The following is a 24,347-nucleotide window of genomic DNA, read 5'->3' as shown; positions in this document are numbered from 1 at the left end:
GCGTCTCATCCAATGAGAACGCGCTTCCGCACTCTTTGCCCCTCCCTCCCCGCCCCTCTGACCTATCACCGCCCTACCATCCGCGGCTCTCCGCCGCCGGTTTGCCGGCCCCGCTGCCCAATGAGCGCAGCCTCACCCTCTCCTCCACCTCCCTCTCCCTAGCGACGGACTGACAGAGCGCCTGGCCAATAAAAAGCCTCACCTGCGCCGGCTCGCCCAATAGAAGCGGCGGCGGGGGCAGCGGCCGGCCAATAGAGCGACGGGGGGGCGGGGCGGCGGGGCGCTCGAGCGGGGCGGCCGTGAGGTGAGCGGGGGCGGCCGGGCCGGGCCGGGCCGGGCCGGGCACCCCCCCGGTTCCCCCGGGCCGTCCCCGTCCCCCCGGTTCGGAGCCCCGGGAGCCGCCGCCGGGCCGTGTGGGGGGCGCGGGGCCGCAGCGCCGGGGGCGGCCGGGCCCTGAGGGGGCGGTGGGGAAGGACAGGGCCGGGCCGGGCCGGGCTGGGCCGGGGGGGTGAGGCCGCTCCTGAGGCGCTGCGGGCCCCAGCCCTGCGTAAATCGGCTGCTATAACGCCCTGCGTGCTGGGCACGGCCTGCGGTGCCTCGCGTGATGGTCGCTTGCTAAATTTTGTATTATTTTTTTTTGGCTAAATTTTTGGGTTTGGGGCTAAATTCCGTGTTTTTTTTTCCTTTTTATGGCTCCTCCTGTCTCAAAGTAGATGCAGCGCGGTGACCCGACAGGCGGCCGTCTGCGAGGGGAAGCTGTGCTGCCGTGCTCGGCCCACCGCCTGGCCCTGCAGGTACCTCCCGACGCGCTGGTAGGCAGCCTTCGTAGGATCGTTAAGGTTCGTCCTGTGGATGCTCCCCTCAATGAGTTTCTTAATGATCTGGGCCCAGGAAGCCTGGTCGTAGGGGTGTTCTGCTTGCAGGCTGCTCCGCGTGCTGCCACACAGGTAGCTGGCTGTCACAAGGAAGCTCTGGCCTGTGTCACCCTTTCGGAAAGACTCCAAAAATCAGTGGTGGAAGCGCTGCTATTAACACCTTTCTTTCCCCAAAAGACACAGGGTTAATTAACCCGCAGTAGTGAATAAACGCAATATTTTTAAGTCTTCCCTTGTGAGAGGAATAAGGGTTCTGATGTGCTCCTGTGGGGCAATCTTACCGTGAATGTGAGTTTAGTGCTAGGGAGCGGTGCTTTGTCATTAACTGGTGGCTCTTGACCAGGTGAGAGGTGGGGTTTGTGTCTCCTTTTGGCCCAACTTAGGCTGAAAGTGGTAATTAGGGTAGGACTAGAAAATTAAAGTTTATTAAAAGGTCTATCAAAACATAATAGCATTAGTGTATCCACCTCTAGTAATTTCATACACGTTCTCTAGTTATTCTTTGTACCAAAAGCAGTCTTTTCTCTGTCTGCACAGTGCCTATCCTAATAAGTTTTGGCGTGTGCTTTGGGCTGAATAATGCTAAAGGTCTGCTGTCCCCAAGGCTTTTCATATTTATGATTGCCTCAACATTTTTGAGAAGGTGAATGACCTTTGGCAGGCTGTAGAATTTAATCCCCCCTCCCTCCACCTTTTTAGGTGACTTTTTTTCATTTGTTCAGTTAACGAAAGAATCCTGAAGCCCCTTTTGTGCTGCAGACTGCCTGCAGAGCAGGGGGGTCTGTCCAATTCTGTGGCTGAGAGCAGCATGATGACCAGCAGCACAGACTGCGACTTCCTCTGTTTTCCCTTAAAACCTAGGGTAGTCCTTTTAGGAGAAAAAAAACTGAAATCTTTATCCCAAAGACGCTTGCAGGGCATCTGCTCTTAATACATGTGAGGCTTTTACTGCAAATTTAATGTTTGTCTAGTCTTGGATGAATATGGATCCACAAATGCTGACGCTGGGGGTAACTTGCTGCCCATAATGTCTCGGTCGTGGGTTTTGCTCCGGTACCCTTTCTGGGTTTGAGTGGTGCTGGTGAACGTCAGGTAGCAGAAGGGCCTCTTTAATAAGCTGTGGTAAGAGTCACGGTGATCTGGTATCGTAATGGAGTTTTACTGAAATAAAGGAAAGTCTCCCGAGGGACCAGTGCGATGGACAGATGCGCTGCTCGCCTCTGGCTCCATTTGTCAGTGCTTGTGCAGCGCTCACCAGGGGGAGTCTCTAGGATATCTCCAAACCGTCCTCCAAGATGCAGATGCATTCACTGGCGGTTAAATGACAGCAGCAAGCACCCCCTGACTTTCCCCGCTCCCCTAAGGCTTACTCAACGTGGTTTTGCAGCGTGCCTTTGGTGCTAGCTGTCACTGAGCCCCAGACCTCGGGTCAGGGACTTGAGGACGGCGCTGCCTGCTGGGCCAGCTCACGTACGCTTATTGACTTGGGCGGTTGGTTTTTCTGCTGCGTGTCTGAGGCAAAAGGACAAATTGTGTCTGCAGCCTGAGTTGTAAAGGCTTGTTTAGTCACTGCTGCTGCCGGTTCTTGCTGCCGTCGGGCTACAAGTAGGGCGCAGACTTAGAGATGTGAGCTGTTTGCCACACCTCTTGACAGGAATGGCTCAAGAAGAGATGGAAGTCGACCTCCAACCAGTGGCTGATTACCCCGCAGAGAACCACAGGACGCTTCCCCCAGAGCCCTCGGGCCACACCACGGTGCTCAGCAGCGAAGGAGGCAGCGTGACTGTCATCTCTGACGACGAGGCTGTCGGCGCATCGAGCGCTGGGACAGGGCAAGCAGCTGCCGGGCCCGACCACCCAGCGAATCCCAGCGGACTGCAGGGGTTTCCAGGGGTGTTCGATCAGCTCCCGCTGGTGCCCGGGCCGCAGGCTGCGACACGGCCACCAGTGAGAAGGGCTCGCAGGCAGCAGAGGATCGGGGGCTCCCAGAGGACGGTCAGTGCCAGGTAAAGCAGAAATGATTTGTGCCGTGCTTTCTGGCTTACAGAGCCCAGCTTGGTCCAGGGCTGTGGCCAAATTCTGAGCACCTCACAAACCTCTGAAGCACAGTGGGCAGACCTCTGATCTCATCTGGCAGCGTCTTTGCTCCTTGTTAAATGAGTCTCCCCCGTTTCTTCACTTAATGTTGACCTGTGAGCCCTTTCACGCTTTCTGACGTGCAGAGCCTCTGCTCCCCCTGTTCCGTGGCTCTGCCAGGCTCCTGGCGGTGCTTCCTGCAGCAGAACCGCCTCAGCACTTCCAGCCAGCGCTTAGCACGAGCTCCATGGAGCTCTTTTGCCTTTCACCTTTGTTTTGGGTTGTCTCATTAAGTTCTCCGGTGACCCTTGCTGCAGAAGCTTTCACAAACAAGCAAACTAACATTTTGTTTTGGTATCTTCAGGCAAAGAAAGTAAAAAATTGTGTTTAATGCTGTTAGTAATGAGTTTGAAAGGTGATGAGTGGGCACGCTCCTTAGCCAGAAAGAAATCCCTATTTCTGGTCTGTTTGGTTTCTGTCTCATCTCTGTAGCTTTTGTAAATGCCGAGGGTGAAATTACAATTAACTGGAGCGCTGTCTTTAAATGCAGTCAGACCGACATCTCCTTTCCTCCCCGGTGATTAAACATTACTACACTGTTTGCCCGTGGATTGCTCGTGAAGGTCACTGCGGTTCTCGGGGCTGGAAGGCAACCTGGCAAAGCTCTGCTTTGAACCTGCAGGATAATTGAGGAGCTGGTGCGGGGCGAGGGGAAGAAGTTACTTTCCGGGGTGAAGCCCCTGGGGAAAAGAAAGGGGAAGGCAGAAAGGCGAGGCACAAAGGAGTCGGTGGGGTGAGGCTCTGGTACGAGCCTCCTTTATCTCATTATTACCGGGGGCAGCGGGAACCAGGTCTGGGTTATAATTGCAATTACGGCGTAGGAGTTCCACGGGCTGGGCAGAATGAATGGTTGCTGCATTTGGGATGGGTGTTGGGAGAAGTTTCTTTACGGAAAGGGCTGTGCAGTGTTGGAACGGGCTGCCCGGGGAAGTGGTTGAGTCGCCTTCCCTGGAGGGCTTCGAGGAACGTGGAGATGCAGAACTTCGTGAAGTGGCTTAGTGGTGGACTTCAGTACCACGTTAAACGTTGGCCTGGATGGCCTGAGAGGTCTGCCAGAATTCACCTGAGTGATTCTGTGGCGCTGCTGATTGCTCACAGCTGTGTGGGGTCGCCCCTCTCCCACACAAGGTCTGTCTTGGTAGCTGATACCTTCCTATCTGCACTCAGAGCCTGGGAATTGTGCTGCAGACCAGCTGGGGGAAGCATTCAGAGCCTTCAGCGTACCTGAAATGACCGTGGCTTTCATTTCTTCCTTTTCTGGACGCAGGGCACCGTTGCACAGTTACTTCCAAATCAGCAGGAGCCAGGAGCAAGCTACGACACCAGCTGCGCGTCTGGAGCTCTTGCGTGTCGCGGGGAGCAGCCAGGAAGATGGGGCTCCTGAAACAGAGCTGAGTGGCTCTGCCAGCAGCGCTTCTGAGGAGGAGGAGGAAGAGGCGGAGGCTGCAGCACCGCCGTCCCCAGCAGCCCAGGAGCCGCCTGCAGCAGCCAGCTCAGGTTTGTGCTGTGTGGGTACTTAATTTCAGAAACTCGCCTTGCTGCTTCAGAACCCAGCGGGGAAATCCTCTCGAGCTTCCCAACAGACGGTGCTCAGAGATCGTCGTGCCCGCAGCTGGCGGGAGCAGGTTGCCACCACAAGGCTTGCTGGCAAGCAGCTCCAAAGAGCAGTAGCAGCAACGCGTGACTGCTGCCGTGATCTCAGACATAATCTTTCTGCTATTTGCAGGCTCTTGCTTATAAATAATCCTGGAAGTGTTCAAAATAATTTCACATTTAGAGGCTGTTACTTGGAACATTTCCTCTGTTATTTATTATTGAGGAATGTTTTTGAAGACATCAAGTCACGTCTCTGGAGATTAGCAGTGCTTTCAGTCCTCAGAGGGGTCTGAGTCAGGATTTTTTAATTATTATTTGTGCTTCAGTCTGCTTCAGGTTAGAGTTCTCATTCCTGTAACTTCCTGTGGCACTTAGCTGAGAAGATAGGGGTGCTCAGGGCAGGGCTTTGTCTCTCTTTCCTCAGCTTGTTCTGGCTTGCAGTTCTTTATTTAAACTCACGTTTGCAGGCTGCCACACACTCAGTGACATATGCGGTTTATGTAAGAGTGGCAAATAGTAATTTGCTATCCAAGGTTGATGCCCAGAGAATACAAGCAATATATTTTTCATTTCCCTATTTCTTAGAAACGCCGGGCTCTAAGGAATGTCCCTGTGCTTCTCTCTGCCCTTAGGCTGGACGATCAAAACCAAACCTGCCCGGACACCTTTTTGGGGGGGGTTATATCTAAGAGGGCTCCTTTGAACAGATTCCTTCCACTTGTTCTCAGCTAGTCTTACACGTGACAGGAGCTCAAGCTGTTAAGTGCTGTCTGATATCGTGTGAACATATGCTCTCTGTTGGGTTTTCTGGAATCCCCTTGTCTTGCTGATATAAGCTGCTGGGTTCTGTTCAGCCCAGCGCTGTACGGGCTGAAAATCTTATTAGCCTTAGGCGGGGCTAGGTGCTGCTTCTCCACTGGACTGAGAATGTCTGCCTTGGATGCTAACTGTCACTATGAACTCTCTCGTTTCCCCGGGGAGAGGGGGGAGATGGTGCTTTCTGCTCCTTTTTTGGTGTGCTGGTGGTAGGAATCCAAGCCTGGTGCTGCTGCGTGCCCCGGCTCCAGCGCGAGGGCTCACGGGCACAGCACAAAAACCGCATGGCCTAGCAGAGCTGATAGTTGGGTAACGGCTGGCTAGAAAGCTGCTCGAGTCAGGGTGAACGGACAAGCAGCGTGTGGGAAATGCTTCTGGCACGTGAAATGTGCACGCTTGGAACCCTTGGCGAAAGAACTTGGGTGTATGGGTGTCTGTGGGCACGGAGATGCAGGGCTGTAACCGTACAGCAGCCCAACTATGGGCCTGTGTGCAGGTGTGGTGGCTTCCAGCAGGTCAGAGAAGTCCCGGTAACAATGGCTGTCTTTAAAGGGCCTCTCTTTTGTCACTGATTGTGCTGGAATTCTGCATCTTTCTAGGAAAAAAAGGCAGAAAGTTCTTCAGCACTGCAGTTGGTGAGGAGAATGGTGTGCAGGCAAACTGCCTGGCCTTCCCTACCCAGGTTGCTGATCTGAGGCTTTGTGCCTCACCTGTGCCGTTGCTGCACTGCTGGCCTCGATTCCCCGATGATTATGGATCAAGTCGAGGAGAACCCCTCTCCCTCGATACATACCAGTTTATTGAAGCGTTGCTTTTCTTAGTTTCCAGTCAGGCCCAAGCAGAGCTGCCTCAAGCTTCTGCAGGACGTGGAAGTTACGAAGATGAAGGGGCTGAACTCCAGCAAAAGCAGGTAAGGTGACCTAAACGCTCTTGGAGGTGGATTAAATATGGTAAATGCTGCGTTTGCCTAAACAAAAGCCTGTATATTATTATTTTTTAAAATCTTAGAGAACTCCACTAAAGCAGTCGGAGCCGTCGGTTCCCGTTGCCTCGCTGGAGGAGGAGGAGGGGGATACCTGTGCCATCTGTTTTGAGCAGTGGACCAACGCTGGGGAACACCGCCTGTCGGCGCTGCGCTGCGGGCACCTCTTTGGCTACACCTGCATTGAGAGGTGGCTCAGGGGGCAGGCGGGGAAGTGCCCCCAGGTAAAACTCAGGGCGGTTTTGTGCACCGAGGGGGGCACGTTCACTGTAACAGCTACAGCTGCTTGCTGCATAAAGAATCTGACGCTGCCCGCTGTCAGAAATAACAAAAATCACAATTATTTGGATGCAGGTAGCCCAGGCACAGCTAGCAGTGCTTCAAGGGGAGGATTCCGGCGTGGATTTTCTCCCCTGAAGTAGAGCGTTTGTGACTTGCAGACTCGGAAGTTTGCTCGTTCAAGTGCTAAGCCTGTAATTGGTTTCAGAACGCTGCGCTGCGCTCCTGGAGTGCGGGAATGGCAGACCGATTCCTAGAAGCAATTAATTAAGCATAAAGAATGCGTTATTGGACTAGAAATCTGTTGGAGAAACATTTTCAATCAGTTAGTCGTCTGTTCTGAACTGCATCTGCTTTTGCAGCCTAAGGGTCAGGTTGTTCAGGCAGCTTTCTCAGAGTGGACTGAGAAATGCACCGCACCCTGTAACGACCAGTTGCAAGCGGTAGGTCTGCTTGTAAGGTGCTTTTTTGTCTTTTGTTTCCATGGGTAATATGGATCTCTCTGATTAGGTCTGTGCCTTCCTGTGATGTACTCCCATTCCGAATTCCTTTTCTCCAGAAAGGAATGTTGACAAAAAAACAGGTCAAAGAGTAGCTCGTAAATGGGATTCGGTTCCGCTGCTTTCTCGCTCAGCAGCTGGAAGCCCGGGGTTTCATTGGCTTTGTCATTTTCAGAGTTTCCGTAGTTTTGCTTGACTTTGTGCAGGATTCCCCCTCCCAACAAGAAGCTTGCTGTTGATGGGCGCTGTGATTAAACCTAAAGACCCACTGTTGCCGTGGCAGAGGCCCAAACCTAGTTTTTCTGTGTAAGCTTTTCTTCTGCTCTATGCCCAGACAAAATTCTCAGAGACCTTTGTGGCATCTCTGCTCTTTAGAATCCTGTCTGCTTTCTTGCTGAGCCCTGACAATTTGCAAGGGATGCTCGCTACCTTTCCCAGTAATTACATCACTGGAGGAAAACTTCCTGCAAGAACTTCCTGCTCTGGAGACAACCTTGCAGCTAAATCATCTTCCCTTTGTTTTCCGTCGCCGTGCTTTGCGACGGGGCCTTCTCTGATTGAATAGCACAGGGCTGCTGTGCGTGTTGCTCTGTGTACTAAGTGGCTTGAGTGCAAGATCCTGTGAAAATGCAGTGTGCCAGGCCCTGCCAGTGACAGCTGTTGGCTGCCAGGAAAGCTGTCTTAGCCACTTACTGCTCTGCAAAGCAGTTTTCTGAGGTGTGGGGGGGAGCTGTCTGATCTGAAGCTGTTGCCCATGGTATCTTCATGCTGCTAAATAATAGAGAAGTCCGCAATTTAAGCGCATGTAGTAATTTACCTCTTGGCAGAGTTTACTTGATCTCAGCGCTTGCTGCCTCTTTTCTGATCAGTGAAGTGTGTTTGCAAAGCAGGAAGCTCGCAGATGCTGTCATTTCTTAGAGTCCCAACCCAGGGAGGTGCGACGCCTGCTTTGTAAGGAGGATGTGAAGTATGAAGTCGCCACTAATTTTGGGCAGGCGCACAAAATTACTGAAGTATCTGATTCCCCTGGTATCTCTGAAATCAGTGGGATGTTGGTGTTCGATACTGCTACAGGAATGCTTTTGTGGATTCGGACCTACAGGATTTGATCAGAGGAATATAATACGTAGTTAGTATTGTTGGGAGTAGACTCAGGGTGCCCAAATTTAGCCTGCTGTACAAGTAGCCAGTCTTTGTGCTTTCAAAGCAGAAGTTGGGCTGCTGTGTTGCTCTGGATCTTTTCCTCTGCTTCGTTGTAATTTTTTCCCCCATGGATCTTACCTGACCACGCTGCGTTTCTGGTGCTTTAGCGAAACAAATTTAGTAGGAACCAAGGAGATGCATTTTTAAAGGTGCGATAGAACCTAGGACCTAAACTGTTGTAGCCCCTATCAGAGCTCCAGTTGATGGAGTGTCTTGCAGACATGCTGTGCTATATTTGACTCGGGGATTTGTTTTTATAAGTAGACACCCCCTCCCTTCAAAACCTGAAGGATTGTTCAGAATGCTACCTAGCAAGCTGTAGGGACGCACAGTTTGAGTAGTGATGTTGCTGTAGGCAATCTGATGTTGTCTTTTATTTCAGTGCAATAAGAAGGCGAAACGCTCTGACATTGTGGTGCTGTACGCCCGCACTCTGAAAGCGCTGGACACCAGTGAGCAGGAACGCATGAAGAGGTACGGAGGCTCCACCTAAACACACAGCCTCGCTGGTTGCGTGTCAAGGAAAGCTGCAGCCTGGCTTTTACTTTATGCTTTAATTTCCTGTGTTTAATTTCCTGCATTCCCTTGGGGATCGTTGTCCTAACAAATGACATCTTGCTACGTTTTGCCTGCCTTACCTGTAAGGAGAAACTTCTTTCGGAGCAGGAATCTTGAGTTTGTGCTTCGTGGCACTGAAGTTGCTAAAGCTGTCTTGTGCTGTTTCCTGAAATGTCACCACGGGAGAACACGCAGAGTTAGAGTTGTTGCCAAAAAGCTGTATATTGCTAATTCATCATTAGATGAGAAAAGCATAATTAGAAATGCAAAGAGGGTGAATAACTGACCTTTTCTGTCATCTTTTCTGCATGCATTAAACAGAGTAATCTCTCGTATGAATCACTTTCCATCTTGCTTTGTCAAACTCTTCATGTAGCTTTGCTTGCGAAAGGTCAGCAAGCATTACTGGGACTCTACTCCCCCTTCCAACTTCAATGTAGATCCTTTTTTTTGAAAAAGGGAACAGTGGGTAGGAAAATGGGCGCTAATTTCTTTTCACTAAGATGCTGTCACAGATACTGTTCTGAAATTAAAAGGCTGCAGACTTCTGAGTTCTCCTGAATCTTGAAGTGAATAGAATTTAATTGGGTTCTCCATAACGTGTTCCTAAGCATATTGCTGTTCTTCCAACACGGTCTTTCAACAGAAATGCCTCTCAAACCCTTCTGATTAATAATTACTAGGATAGTGAGGTAACTGTCACAAGGGGAAAGTAGCTGTTCTGTCCAGATTGCCACTGCCTGACGGTGTTTGAACTGTACCTCTAGAAGGGTCACGCTTTTTACTGGATAGGCACTGCAAAACAATCCATACGTAAGGTGTTTTTTGTTTTTTTCCAAAAGCACGGCAGCATTTGGGTGCTTAAATCTCATTATTTCTTGGGTAGAGGCAGCTGTCTGACTGCTGCTTGTGTCTCAGAATCCCGCAGCAGCAATTCCCCACGTGCAATACATCAATCCCCTGCCTCCTGGCTTTGTGGGGAGGCAGACGGCGGTGACTGCCCGTCGGTCCTGTTAAGCTGCTGGCAGTGGCTGCCTCGTGGCACGTAGCCACGAGCAGAGGACAAATGGGAACACTGATACATCAATATTGTTTGTGCATAGCCTTGAGTTGGGTATAAGCTCACGGGTTTCGTTCCTCACATTCAGAAACGCCAGCCTTCGGGCTCTGGGTGCTTGTGTAAAGAATGTTTCCGATGGTTAAATACGGAGTTTCACCCGTTTCTTATGCAACAAAAAAAATAACGTGATAAGGCTATAGGGAAAGAACAGAACTCTGTGCTGGGTAAACATGCAAGGCTGTGTTTTAAGGTTACATAGGCAAGCTAGATCTGTCTGCACCCGAATTACTGAAATAACCAGACTATTGCAGCTTCTGAAGCACAGGATGCAGTGGTCACTTTATAGACCAAATATGCAAATAATGTTAAGGAATGCTGGTGATTTTTTCCCCTCCTTAACCACTCATTCATATATAAAGTACTTAGGAAAGCAAAATTGAAGCATGTTACCAAAACTGCTGCTGTTGAACTGTGTATGCACTTCTAGGCTGAAGGTGAGGTAGTAAGTACGGCTCTTATGGGCTTCACAGAGAATTTATCTGTGTCTGTTTAGTTCCGATACAGCAGTATTTTCCTGAAATGCAAAATCAGTTGCTCATAGTAGAAAGAAGCCTAAAGATCTCGCTGTGTTGTGACTCGCTGCATTACTGACATGATGGATTACGTGGATGTTGATGGTATAGAATTTGCTAAGCTGTTTCGGGGGGTGGAGCAGGAAACAGCTGATTACTTTCTCCACTTCCCTTCGCTAAATTAGCACATTTGGAGAGGGTGAGGAGAAAGGCTGTTCTGTCGGTGGAACAATAATTGTGTGAGTCATTCAGTGCAGTTGCATAACTGAGAACATCTTGGGGTGAACGGACTGGGTGAATATGGTACCAGACTTCTGTTGCTTTTATATTTACCCAAGCAGGACCTGTATTGGAACGAAGTTTGGGGGTGGGAGACAACAGCACGAAGGCATCCTAGGCAATTCCTAGTCCTAAGGGTTGCATTTCCTCTGTTTTCCATCCAGCTCTATAGAAAAGGAGCAGATGTTGCGGAGACGGGCCGAGCTGGAGTCTGCACAGAGCCGTCTCCAGTTGCAGGTTTTGACAGACGAATGCAGCAAGCTCCGCAGGCAAGTTCAGGTGAGTCCGACACCTCCGATACACAGCAGACTCCCTTTCTCTTCAGCTTTCTCTCCCCTGCTCCCTCAGAGGAGAGAAAGCAGGCTTCCAATTTTAATAAGCAGCAAGATCTAGTCGACTCAACTGGTGAATCATTGGGAGTATCCTAAACATCCCAGGTGAGCATATTCATGTACACGACCTAACACTGACTCGCTTCTAAGACTGGAAGTTGCACGTACAGCTTAACAGGAGGCGCTTTGGGCTGCTGATGTTGCAGGTTGCTCAGGTTTTGTGGTGGCTGGCAAGGTCTGGTAATACAGTGCCAAATGCGTTCCCCTTATCTTTCTCTAACTGTACCAAAAAGAGCTTTGAAAATCTCTAGGATGTATTTTCACTAGATAGTCGAGTTTTTGAAAAATAGTTTGTGAGGAAGTATGTTTGTGGCCGTTTACAAAAACAAAACAAAAAACCACTAAATTTCTTGTGAAGATCAGTCAGTGTTTAGCTGAAGCACCTTCTGGTGCCATGAGCTTGTCATTAGGGTAGGCTGGGGCTGAGCAGCTGCGAAGAAGCGCCTCTGTCCCCTTAGAATAGAAATTACTGAAAGTAAATGACTGGTTGCTAAACAGCCTCTTCCCTTCTGGCTCGTGCAACACCGTGATGTTTTGTAATCTGTCACGGCTGCTTTTACAGGATTGTAAAACTGTGGACTTTGCTGGTACTTCCCAGTTGTGAATTATCTTGCGTATTCCACCAGTTCTAGGTTTTCCAGTAGCCTCTTTCACAACCAATTTGCTCCTTTTTTTTGTTGTTGTATGAAGTAGATGATAAATTTGTCTAATTTCTCACTGTTTCGTTTCTTCTATGCTTTCCTCTACTTCTGGATTTTCTTAGAGCCTTAGCTATTTACATCTTACATTAAGAAACATCCCCTTTTCTCAATTTTTCCCATGTGATGTAACATAAAGCTTTATAAATTACAGCTTCGTGCAGGCATTCAGGCAGGTATGATCACCAGAGCGAATGAGGAAGTTGGCCCACTATAAAATTTGGTTTAAGAATGATGCAAATAAGATAAAACTGCAGGTCCATAGCATCTTCCTGCTGTTCTTTTGGTGTTAAATGATAGAGAATCCAGTCTAATTGAACTGAAGTTGCACGTTATAAAGATTAAGTACCCTGTGTTCTTAAGCTCTGGTTCAGTATTTATACTGCATTCATCACTGTCCTGTAGTGCTTGATGTGAATGCTGGAAGCAATTTCAAGGTACTTGTCTGTACTGTGAATGAACTGGAAGTTTAAAAAACAAAGCAAAAACAATTTGCTGGGGAGCCATAAATCAGTAGGAAGTCTAGAATAAGTTGCTAAACCCTTGGTTTATATTCTGAGGTTATGCCTAACCAGTTCCTTATTTTCTGAGAGGTCGTCTAGTAAAGCAACTGCCTGCAGAGAGTCATTTAGATAGGACGGGATCCCTGGAGGCTTCTAGTCCAACCCGAGCTGAGGAGCTTCAGCATCGCATTAGGTTGCTTAGGGCAATGGCCCATCGGGTCTGTAGTGGCCACAGGTAGGCTGCAAAACCTCTCCGGGCAATGCACTGCCTGGCTGTCCTCAGTGAGAGCTTTTTTCCCTAGCATCTAATAAAGAACTTGGCTTGTCGTGTCTTAAGTTTGCTGCCCTTCTCCTTTCAGCAAGCAGCGTTACTCATCATACAAGGAACTGTGTTTAATTGGTATAGAAAGGTTTAAGGCACCACGGAAAGCAGTGCTGTGGGATTACAAAAGAAATCTGTGAAATACCTGTACATCCAGAGGCTGAATGTGGAAAAGTTCAGCTGCACAGAACTGGAAGAGCTATGCTCATCTGTTGCATACAAATCTTGGTGTCTTTAGTCTTACAGAAAGCACGGGCCACCAGTTTCCCCCCAAAAAGCTGTTGTGTGAGCCCTTTTCTGTCATTAATGCACCTGAGAGCTGGGTCATCGTTAGTCATGTCTCTTGCTATGACCCTTTTTCAGATTTGTGCGCTTTTTCCCCTTCTCTGCTCCACTAGGGTCATGAAGATGAGCTTGCTTCAGCTTTGTTATTGAAGTATTTATTTAAGATGAATGAGGCTAGAAAAGGGATATCTTTTTGTCTTTAGCTATATCAAAATACGAGTAAAGCAACTTGCAGTTGCATGGAGACAAGGTAACTAGCCAAAACTGCGAAAAAGCACAGCACACACGTCGAGTTCACACGCAGAAACAACACTGGTGAGAGCTCTGTGCTGTGTGGCAGGCAAAGACTTTTAATATTTTGGGAACAGTGCTGCTGAAGCCATGCTTTTGCCTGAAGCTCTTCCCCTGTGAGCACAAGGATCCAGGGAACCAGACGTGAACTGCTGCTGTACGCTTCCCGAATCTGCCACGGTTTTCAGTGTAAGTTCTCTATGCCGTAGAGCAACCGAAAGGAATTGGATGTCAAGGCAGCAATAAAAATGCAAACCTAATAACTTTAGAAAAATGTTAGGGTAGTTGTTATATTTCATTTAAAAAAAAATCTTTTACCTTTGTGATCTTTGTTCACCTGCAGTGGGTGTCGGAAGATCTATGGGCAGTAAGAAAAGCTGGCGTTTCCTTCGGCTGCTGCTTGCAGTGAGGCCAATTAAAATGCTGTTTGCAGCCTCCCTTGGTTCAGGTTCGGAGCCTGCAGTGCTGCGCTGCAGCTGGAGGTTGTAGGGTCACGCGTTTATCTCTATTAAATGCAAGGCTGAGGCTGTAGTGCAGGATGGCAGGCGTGACTTCTCTGAGAGGTCTGTGGGAGCGCGGCCAAAGGGTGGCTGTCATCTGATAACTGCCTTTGTCTGTAAGCTTTGGGTCAGCTGCTGCCACCGTAACCCAATCCACAACAGAAAACTGGCTGTAGCTGGCTGTTTTCTTTCTCGTTCTGTCCTCTCCCGTTCCCGCTTCTCATGCGTACTCCTCAGGAGGAACTTGGCTGTCTCTTCCCTTCTTTCCCCGAACGTTCACTCAACATAGCGGCACTAAGCTGGGATCTAGGAAGCAGTCGTGGTGTGTGCGCAGGGATGAGCGTGTCCTCCAGGCCCTCAGGCAACAGCAGGGGCCAGGAAAAGTCTTCAGAGCATTTCAGAGGAAGGCATCAGCTTATGCTGCCAAAAGAGTGTCCTTTTGAGCACAGTTAGCAGGGTTTGGTCTTTGGTGCAACGCTTCTAGTCACTTTAGTGATGTCTCTAGTAAGACTTCCTGGTTCTGCTGGCTCTGTCCGATGTGTTTAGATGCTGTACTGACAGTTTTTAACTGCCTGCCTTAATGAATATCTCGTGTAAAAATGTAAATGTTGAGTGCAGGTGACAAGGAGACTTTTACAAACTCCCCAGAGCAACAAATAATTTTAATCTCTTCTCATGCTCAGTGGTAGTGGCACCCTCCTGCCTTTGAGAAATAGAGCTTATTAATTTTTTGGTTATAAGTTGCTTTCTTGGAAGTTCCTTGTGTTTTCACTGCTTGCTTACTCCAAGCCTGAAGCTACAGAAGTTTCTACTGTAAGCGTCCTGGCACCCCCTGTACCTCTGCTTCCTCCCCACATTTTGTCTTTGCTTGTTCTAATGGGATCTTCTTGAGTCTTCAAGTTCTTTTTTTTTTATTCCCTCAGAATTTGGAAGGCATTTGATGCAAGACAGATCAGACTTCCGGAAAATACCGGAGTTGCTCTCCTCTTGAGCCGTTTTCCAAAGTTGTAGGGCTCGATGTCAGCTGTTAACGCAGAGCTTGATCTCTGGTCTTCCCTCTCTGAGATTCGTTGCCTTTGCTTCAGTGCGAGTTAAGTGGTGGTGGCTGGTTCAATTCTGAAGCTAGCTTGCAACCTACTAATACGTTCAGGATATCACTCTCGTGGCCCTTAATCATTTAAAAATTACGGAGTATTTGAAGCATAATCTATGTTGCTCAGACAACAGAAAGCAAGTAGCAATTTTCTGTGCGTGTGTATACACTCCCTGTGATGCCCTGGGGTACTGCACTGCCTGGCGTTTGCCCTTGGAGCACACCCACTTGGTCAGGACGCTTTCTGGGGACGTTGTCTTTGACCATGACTCAAGTGCACCAAAAAGTGCTGCTCCTCACACTGCCACTTCACCCTGAAGATCTCTGAGGAAGGAGGAACTCTAGGAAAACCTTGTTTGTTGCTGATGCTCTGGTGGAAGCTGTCCTTGGCAAGGGCTCTGCCGAGCATCCTTGAGCATGCTTCAGCTGGGGGGGGGGGGGGGGGGAGCAGAAAACGAGGCTGGAGCCCTTGAGAGTTGTTGTTCCTGGAATTTGCCGGCCAGGGTTTACAAGAACAGGGTCATCCTCATTAAATAGAGGGTGTTGCAGGAAACACGTCGGTCTGCGTTGAAACTAGGGCCTTTGGGGTGGGGGGAGGTATTCTGGAAATTCTGGAAAATGCTTCTAATTGACTGTCTCTTGCGGTTGAGCAGCATGTAATATTTGGCAGCTCGTTCTCTTCTAAACAGCATTGATCTGGTAATAATTGTTATTGGCTTTTATCTGTTGCCAAAGAGCCCTCTCTTCCATGGGGTCTAATACGTACGGTAACGGACTTGGAGAAGATTCTACCAGTGCTCGCAGAGCCTGCTGAGTGCTTTTGTTGTTCTCGCAGCCAGGGGACTTGGAAATCCAGCGCTTCAGGGACAGTGTGGAAGTGGAGCTGCCTGTATCCTCCCTCCTTGTCCGAGAACAGGCACCCCTGGCGCACCTGGAGCGGGTGGCACAGGATCTCCCGGGGAGTACTAAAGCTCTTTGAGGTCTTTTTGTCTTTGCAGGAGCTGAAGGCTCTGGTGGCCCAGCACAACGCAAGTGCTTCTCAGCAACCTGGCAGATTCCGCACCGGCTTCCCAGGTGGCCTCCCCTCCAGCCAAAGCCAGCGCAAGTACCACTTGGAAAAGGTCTTCGTGGTGTCTCAGGCGGGGAACTGCAGAGTGATGGCATACTGCGACTCGCTGGGCTGTCTCGTGGTATCGCAGCCTTCTCCACAGTCTACTTTTATTCCTGGTAAATAAGCAAGTCGAGATCTGGGGGCTTGTAGGTGATGTTTGGAGGCTCACAAAAGTGAAACGTGTTTTCTGCTTGCTCCTTCCTCTGGTTTGACCTTTCCACGTGCCTTGTAAGCTGGGGACGCTCCTAAGATTCCCCCTGTTCATCTGTCTCTGCTTCGGTAGCTTCTGCCTAGTGAGGTGACTTGTCTCTCCCCTCACTTCTCCGGCGGGATCCTAGCAGAGGATCTCGGGCTCTTCTGCTCAAGTGCCGCATCTGCAGGAAGGTGACAGGCGTGTGTGATGCTCCTGGCAAAGGGGAGTGAGACAGCGAGAGCTCAGCACGCAAGGGCCGGCAGAGAAGCTTCCAGCGCTTGAGTGAGAAACATTGCTCCCCACTCAGTAGGTGGATTGATCCACGTGCAGCTGGTCTGTCAACAAACTTCCAAAAAATAAAAAAGACTTAATACGAGTGCTGAAGCCCTGTCTCCCAGTGGGGGAGTAGGAAGCCGAGGAGTCATGGGCAGCCCTGTTCCTGTCTCGTTACGGCCAGGGGCAGGCGAGCTGACGGCTGGGCCTGCGCCAGCTTCCTGTTCCGATGAAGGAGATGTGGCATTAGGAGTCTGAGAGGCTTTATTTGCAAAGCACTTTCATGCTTTCTGGATGATGAAACTTACTTTATTTGATTAATGGCTTAGAGATTAATGTGCCTTATCTATAGGCCTAACAGAATTGTTTTCTGCGTTTGGCTGGCCTTATTTTTTCTGCGTTTTGGAGCTGAGGAATTCCTGTCTGTATGGAGGCTTTGTGGCATGTAGGTTAAGTTCACCTGTAACCATTCTTTGCAGTGACACTCATTCTCTTAAATTGCCCTCTAATTCTGCTGTGCGTGCTTCCAGCTAGGCTAGAATGTCTTTGAAGAAACTGGCTAAAGAGCAGCAGGCCCTTCTAGCAAGAACTCTTACACTGAGTTTGGTTTTGCTGGCTTGGATCCTGAAGGATTTCGCACTATTGCCATTTGAACTAAAGAATGATTTCTGGCAATTCTTATCCAGAACAGCAAAAAACTTTGAAACCTGTGGTAGGATGAATGTGTCAGTACAGAAATTGTAGTTTGGATATGGAATTGTCACTTCTAGGCTCCTTGGTAGTGGCTGGTCAGTGGTCTGCCTTACACATATGTCTGCTTCGTGATAACCTGCTTGGTTTGTCTCCCTGACAGGCTGTGGCGTTAAGATGATGAGCGTGGCCAACCTGAAGAGCAGTCAGTACATCCCCATCCACAGCAAACAGATTCGGGGGCTGGCTTTCGGCAGTCGTGCGGACGGCTTGCTGCTCTCTGCCGCTCTGGACAGCACTCTCAAACTGACCAGGTGAGCCCTGCCGGGGAGAGCAGCGTTTCCCAGCTGAGTTCTGCTCTGTGCAGAACTGCATTTGGTTCTCTCTCACCTTAAGTGTGTCTTGTAGTGCTTGCTGTTCTGCTTTCCAAAAGGTGCTGGTAAGATGAGGTCAGTGTGTCCGCGTATCCTTCCTGATGCAGGAACTGACAGAGGGGAAGACTTGTTTGCATTCAGGTCTTTTAGGTGGAGATATTCTGGAGCTACCTGTCTAATACCTTCCCTGGGTAGATTTTGGTGGAAAACGAGTCATTCGGCAGAGATTGGCCCAGTTCTGTTGAGAACAAGTGCAGTGTAAGGTATAGATGTGAAATGTACGGTTCGCTTGGTTTTCTGTTCCTGCGCTGAGCTAGCAGAGACTTCAAGCAGCAGGTTGGAAGCTAATGATGCAGAGGTTGAGAGAGAAATTGCTTCAGTCCTGGTGGAGTTCTCAGCATATGAGTGTTTTCTTGCTACTTTGTGCTGCCCTTCAGGTGTAAGCTGCTTCACAAGCTGGCTGGCTGGTTGGTCTCACCGAGTTCAAGTAACATCTTTATGCATGTCTGTCAGAATAGGGTTAGGCAGAGCGTGTCATACGACTGAATTCTTTCCCCTGTGTGAAATAATGAGGAGAACTTAATACTGCGACAAAAATGTGAAGAATGCTTGCTTTCCCGTTCCCAGTACCACGTTGAAATGCTTGTTAGACTAGTAAAAAGTAAACAACCTGCCTGTCTCTGATGCTAAAGCCAGCACGTCAGGCTACCAGCCTCCTCAGTTGGAATTCTTTTCATGGTTTAATCTGCAGAGGCTTTCTGTCAGAGAACCTGCTCAGACACTTGACTCCCACATCTGTCTCTCACTGCCTGATTGGCTGCATGAGAACCTGTGATCCTCTTGCCTTCGTGCTCAATCCCAGTACGTGTTGCAGTTAAGTGCTTGCTTCAGCAGCATCTTCAGTCATCTGCCGGTCCCTGCCTGAAAGAAGAGCCCCCCTTTGGTCATCTTTCTTCTGTAGTTACTGCTTTCCTAGTCATCCTACCAAAAGGAGTCATCCACGATGTCATTGTCTCTTGTGCTTGCTTGTGAGTGTTTAAAAATAACACCAAAGCTCTGGCGTTGGTGGGTTTGGTTTCTTGTCGGTTTGTTTCTGACTTTTAACTAGCTGCTGTTCTAAGACAAAACTCCCTGTCAGTTTTTATCAGCCAGGTTTGTCTTTGTGGTCGTTCCCCTTATACTTACCTGGGAGAAATGACTTCTCCAGAGTTCTGCACATAATTGGCTTCCCCAAGGAAAAACCTGTGTGCTTTGAAGGATACCCAGAGTTACTGCAATGTGTGTTCTCTTCTCTCACTAGACTCAGTGTGCTGAGCCTGCATTGACAATACCACCCTTGGCAAATACGTTCTAATCTGACATAACTTTGTCTGCTCTTCTGGGTTGTTCCCCTCCATGTATTCTCTTCAGCCTTCCACAAAGGAAGAGCTTCAAAGGAAGAGTTTCTTGAGTTTCTAAAGAATTAATGCTATAAATGTGCTTTTTACAGTCTTTACCCCACCTGCTCTCTCTTGTTTTAAACTGGTTTCTTTTGAGGCATAAGTATTGTCCCTCTCATGTAAAAAGAGGGAAATAATTAATGAGACGTAATCTGAAGAGGTGAGCGCTGTGATGTCAGGAATATGCAGTATTACAGGATTACACTAGAGTGGTTTCTGTAATTGTTTCCAGGAAAAGTAACTTAAATTTCTTTTTCCAGTAAGGCAGCTGAGACCCTGCTCTGAGGCTTCCTTCCCCAGTCTCTGAAGATCAATCTGGAAAAGGAAGCCTTGGCCTGGAAGAATTGTAAATTACTTCACAAACAATATCAAAGCGGTTATTCTGTCTAGATTTTCCAGATTCGCATATGGAGTACAGGAAGAATTAATTTAGAATTCAATCCAAGGAAAGCTGAGGCTTCTTTCTAAAGACTTAAAAGCTAGATTTGTTGCCTTAATTATGCTACTCTTTTATGCGTAGATGCTCGTGCAAAGGGCCAACGTTTTGGTTTTCTCTTGCAGCTTGGCAACAAACACTGTGGTACAGACATACAATACTGGCCGTCCTGTCTGGAGCTGCTGCTGGTGTCTCGATGACACAAATTACATCTATGCTGGGTTGGTCAACGGCTCCATCATGATCTATGATTTGAGAGACACTAACTCCCACGTCCAGGAACTGGTCCCTCAGAAGTCCAGGTATGGCATAAGGATTTGCTGCTCCTCAACTTTACTAGTATGTGGGAAGCTAAACTCAGCTTCCTCCACAAATCATACAGCAATTGTAATCATCTAAACTGTTTTATGTGAATCTGTTGCTCAAAAATTCAGACTTAGCACAGATGTGAGAAGCCTCCCATAAGGTTGCACGGTACGTGCATAACTTGGTGTGGTTCCCTGGCCACTGCGTCTTGTTAAAGCATGCAGCAGTCAGAAACGGCCCCAGCACTCCTACAACTAAGCAGTAGGACTGGCTCGGTTTTGGAGCTGGGTTTAGTGTTTAATGTAGAAAAGCACAAATTACAGAGAGGTGTAAGGCCCTGGTGCTTCCATCTCTTCTACTGGGAATCAAGTGGTGATTTAAAAGGGTGTACTGGAGGGATTTCCTGTGAGCTGTGTGGACTTGCTTAGTGGGAAGACCAAAACAGGCTGGCTGGCCAAGACAATCACAAGCTGAGAGATGAGATGCGAGGCAGGCTGAGGTGGGTCTCTGGGCTACGTCAGGTTGCTTTTAAACACCCTGGGGGTGCTGCTTTCATCTCTCAGGACGTGACCTGCCCTTCAGTGAGGGAAGGCCCTTCCACAAGTAAGTTCTGTCCTGATGACTGCTGAACCCTGCTGCCCCCTGTCTGGGGTGTCAAAGCTGTGAATCTTTTTTCACAGCTGGTGTATGCTCTCTGATTCCCGCTTAAAACATAAGACAGTGTTTTGCTGAACTTCATTTATCTTTGTCAAACCCACTGGGGCTCCGTTTCGTAGCCTGTCTCAGGTCCTTTCTTTGTGGTAGCTCTGAAGCAGCAAGGCAGAACACCAGCACGCCCACAGCTGGCAGCGCTGACTCCTGCCAATCATACTTTCAGGTGCCCCATGGTGTCGCTGTCTTACCTGCCCCGAATGGCCTCGGCCTCATTGCCTTACGGTGGGATACTAGCTGGGACCTTGGAAGGAGCCTGTTTTTGGGAACAGAAGGCTGGCAACTCCTACCGGCCTCATCACCTGCTGCTGGAACCAGGAGGATGCATTGATATTCAGACAGAGATCAGCACGCGGCACTGCCTCGCGACCTACAGGCCCAGTACGTAACGGTGTGAATCTACGGTGGGCTTTTCTTGTTGATGCTCTGCCCAGATATCTGAGTTTCTCAGTAACTTTGGGGTTGAGCACACTGTGAAAATGTAGAACCTGCCTTAGCGGTGTTAATGGGCATCTGCACGTAGATAAAAGGGTGAGGGCAAAAGGAGGCAGCTGTGAGGTGGTTTGCTCATCTTCCTACAGTTAAGTTTGTCCACAAATAAATTTTTCAAAGGCCATCTCTTTTTTTTTTTTTTTCAGGTAAAAACAACCCGTGCGTGCGTTGCGTCATGATGGAACTGACCTGCAGCCCGCTGGCAGAAGCCTCAGAAGACGTGGTGTGTTCTTCTAACCCGGTGCAGACTTTCAGTGCTGGGCCCACCTGCAAGCTGCTGACCAAGAACGCCATTTTTCAGAGCCCGGAGGAGGATGGCAGCATCTTTGTGTGTGCTGGCGATGAGGCATCTAATTCTGCCATGGTATTTTCTGTTTCTTTCAGGGGGGCGGAGGGTTTTATTGCAGTTCTTAGGGAAACCTTATCAGTCACAGCATCTGTGTGTTTTGGTAGGAATTGTTTTGTCACGAGCACTCCCCTGTGCAGGCTGGTGTGTTGTGCTTGCCTGTAGCCACTTTCTGATAGCGTGGGACGTTGGCCTGCGGTCCACATCCACCGGAAGGAACACAGGCAGCGAGCCCCTGGTGTTTCACAGGAAGGTAGTCGGGCGTCTTGTCACTGCTGAGCACTAGGCCCGACTGGAGGAACTGAGACGTGGTGGGACAGCAGTGCAGAAAGTGCTGAGAGGGGTGGACACAGACTTAAGAAAGAGGGAGGGTGAGGAGAAGGGTTGTCCTTCCTGTGGAAAAGCAGCTGAGGTGCAGAGGATGGACAGCAGGCTGCAGGAGAGCTCCTGAGTCAGGATCGGAGGAGAGGTATAGGGGTAGCATCGTGGTGGGAGCCTGTTACCCAAGCAGGCTGTGAAAGCAGACAAAGGCTTCCTCAAGGAACTTGTTGAGGGAAGTCTGCAGATCGCAGGCTGTTTTTTAGGGGTGTGTGAAAGTCCCTAACACTTGTGGGAAGGGCACCACAAGAAGACACAGGCAATCCAGAAATGTTTCTGGAGAGTGACAGGAACCTCTCCCTAACTGAAGTGCCAGATGAGATGGTGCTTTCCTAAGTCTGCTCTTCAGCAAACAAGAAATAGTCAGGGATGTGACAATCGGCAGCAGCCTTGGCCACAGTGGAGCTCAAGATCCTGAAGGAAGCGAGGAAGGCAAATAGCAGAATACAGGCCGTTTGGAAGAGCCAGCTTTGGCTTATTCAGGGACTGGTAGGAATGATCCAGTAGAGGCAGTTCTTCAGGACAAGGATAGCCAGGAGAGGTACCCTTCCGTGGACAACGTCCTCCAGACGTGAGGGCTGTCCACATGGGGGGGGCGGGGGCGGGGAGCAGTTCTCTTTGGGGAGGGAAGCTCTGGTTTGGGTGGGAGGGGAAAACCCTGCAGTCCTCGACCTTTTCTGTCCCACAGCTCTGGGATGCCGGCAGTGGCTCCTTGCTGCAGAAGCTGCAGGCTGACCTGCCCGTGCTGGACATCTGCCCCTTGGAGGTGAACCAAACCCACCTGCTGGCCACGCTCACCGAGAAGATGGTGAATGTCTACAAGTGGCAGTGAGCGTGCTCCCTGCGGTGCCTGCCCCGGGGGCTTCCAGACGAGCTGCTGCTGAACCCCACAGCGACAGCACAGTCCCGGGCTCAGCTGTCCTGCACGTGCTGCTTACAGGAGATGGGAGCTGCCACAGCACGTTTCTGGCAGTCGTCAGGAACTAGGACACTCAGGTGCCTGCGGCGCTTCCCTTCTTCCTCCATCTTCCTTTTTAGGTCTGTCGTTATTTCTTCTTTGGTCAATTTTCTTCAGTCAACCTGAGCAAGCTGCCTCAGCACAGCAATAATTCTTGGCCTGTCTCCAGTGTGTGTTGCTGCGCTCTTCTCCAGTGTGAAGAGAGCACAGGGATTTGCAGGTCTCTTCTACGAATCGACAAAATAAAAGGAACTTGAAGACCTGAGACTCCCACTGTACTTTCACATGGAATCCTGCTGTGATTACTGGGTGATGAAAAGGCGGCGATATTGGCATCTCACTAGCGCTGCTGATACTTGGCGTAAAAGCGAGTTCACTACTTCAGAGAACGTGTTCCCATGTTCTTTTTTTGACGGTCAAGGGCAAAGGCAGTTGGCAGTTCCTACTGAGGAGAGGCCCTGTGTCGTGGCCATGGAGAGAAGAGGCTTGCAAAATCTGTGGAGAGCCAGGTTCTTTGTGGGTTGTGTTGTTTCTCTCCCCATAAGCATATATTTTGCACTGTAATTCCTGAATTCTGCCCGTTTCCTTCCCCTTCTCTATTTCCCCTTCACCCACTGCCAACATCCAAGCAAACTTGGGCAGTTTGGTTGTGGAAAATAAAAACTCTACTCCTAGAGAACTAAAGGTAAGGAGCAGGAGACAATTCTTGTGCTGCTGCCTGCTGCAGTTCACGGTGTCCTTCCTTGAAGACACTGATGCACTGAAACAGGCAGCAGTTTGGAAAAGGTCGCTGGCTTCCCCCCTCCTCCTTGGCTTTGAGAAACATGGAAACTCAGGGATTTCATTAGCTTCCTTTCAGTGACCCTCTGCTGTCCTTAAATCCTAGCTGCCAGTCCCAGGCAGCGTCCAGCTGCCTCGGTACGTGCGTGTGTTGCGGCGTCGCTGCTGTGAAGCCGAGCCAGCCCCGTAGTGCCTCATGTGGGGCCGTGCATCGGGGTATGAGCCCTGGCCAGGTCCGGGGGATTCTTAGCACCTTTTCTGTAAATATGCTGCGGGTGTGAGAGTGCTCATTTCCAAGTCAGATCGTGAAACGGGACTTAGGTTTCATTTCGTGTAGGGAAAGCAAAACTGCAAGGATGTTGTAGAAGCTGCAAGACAAGTTTCTGTGCTGGAAACACTTCCCTAGGCACAGCTCTGACTGTGGTAAGCAGCATCTGTCGTGGGCAGGGCGAGTGTGTTACCACTTAAACTGCCAGCACAGTTTTGTTTTCTGGAGTCTGGGATGTATGCAGTATGAGCCTGTTTGTCGTACCTCTGACAAATGAGACTGAGATCTCTGCTCAACTTTGTATTTTCTGTATAATCTTTCTATACTTTTATAAACACTGTAAAAATAAAGTGTTTTTCAAATATAGTTGGTGCTGCTGTACCGTAGAAATGCATCTTAGCAGTATGTAGTCTACTTTGTGAGTATGAAGGAGCGTCCCCATCGCAGGTAAGCCTTCTCATGCTTTGTACCGTTTCCACGCGGCACCAAGGTTCAGGCTGAAATAAGGGTTGGCTGTTGGTGAAGGAAGTGTCCTGAACCACGCTTCTCTGATCAGGCCAGGGGAAGGAGAGGGCTGAACAAAACTGGGCTGCGTACCTGGGGCAGCCTTTTAACTTGAAATAAACTCAGTGTGAGCCTTTTTGGCATTTTA

At 49.4% G+C, this 24,347-nt stretch overlaps 1 protein-coding gene across 6 annotated transcripts; it reads left to right on the top strand.

Annotated features, from left to right (window-relative positions):
• The first annotated feature begins 265 nt into the window (after positions 1-265).
• On the top strand, positions 266-24,331 carry RFWD3 (ring finger and WD repeat domain 3). 6 transcript variants are annotated; one of them, XM_040571179.1, is made up of 14 exons: positions 266-304; positions 711-839; positions 2,530-2,881; positions 4,279-4,508; positions 6,245-6,333; positions 6,432-6,629; positions 8,770-8,861; positions 11,021-11,135; positions 15,939-16,167; positions 17,371-17,521; positions 19,582-19,758; positions 20,640-20,854; positions 21,112-21,329; positions 22,378-24,331. In XM_040571179.1, the coding sequence occupies exons 3-14, from the start codon at positions 2,532-2,534 to the stop codon at positions 22,519-22,521; spliced, it is 2,208 nt and encodes a 735-aa protein (XP_040427113.1). In that variant the 5' UTR covers positions 266-304; positions 711-839; positions 2,530-2,531; the 3' UTR covers positions 22,522-24,331. The 6 variants fall into 6 exon arrangements, with proteins under 6 accessions (XP_040427113.1, XP_040427115.1, XP_040427112.1 ...); XM_040571181.1 differs by having other exon boundaries at positions 267-304; positions 714-794; XM_040571178.1 differs by having other exon boundaries at positions 270-304; positions 714-839.
• Positions 24,332-24,347: the final 16 nt, after the last annotated feature.

Source organism: Cygnus olor, chromosome 12 (genome assembly GCF_009769625.2).
Source record: "Cygnus olor isolate bCygOlo1 chromosome 12, bCygOlo1.pri.v2, whole genome shotgun sequence".
Lineage (NCBI taxonomy): Eukaryota > Metazoa > Chordata > Aves > Anseriformes > Anatidae > Cygnus > Cygnus olor.
This window is presented reverse-complemented; position numbering and strand designations above follow the sequence as displayed.

Excerpts from the sequence above, each read along its gene's own strand:
- RFWD3 (XM_040571179.1), top strand. The coding sequence starts at position 2,532 with ATGGCTCAAGAAGAGATGGAAGTCGACCTCCAACCAGTGGCTGATTAC. Across the intron at positions 8,862-11,020 it reads GAGCAGGAACGCATGAAGAG|CTCTATAGAAAAGGAGCAGA; the intron begins GTACGGAGGCTC and ends TTTTCCATCCAG. Across the intron at positions 11,136-15,938 it reads AGCTCCGCAGGCAAGTTCAG|GAGCTGAAGGCTCTGGTGGC; the intron begins GTGAGTCCGACA and ends TTGTCTTTGCAG.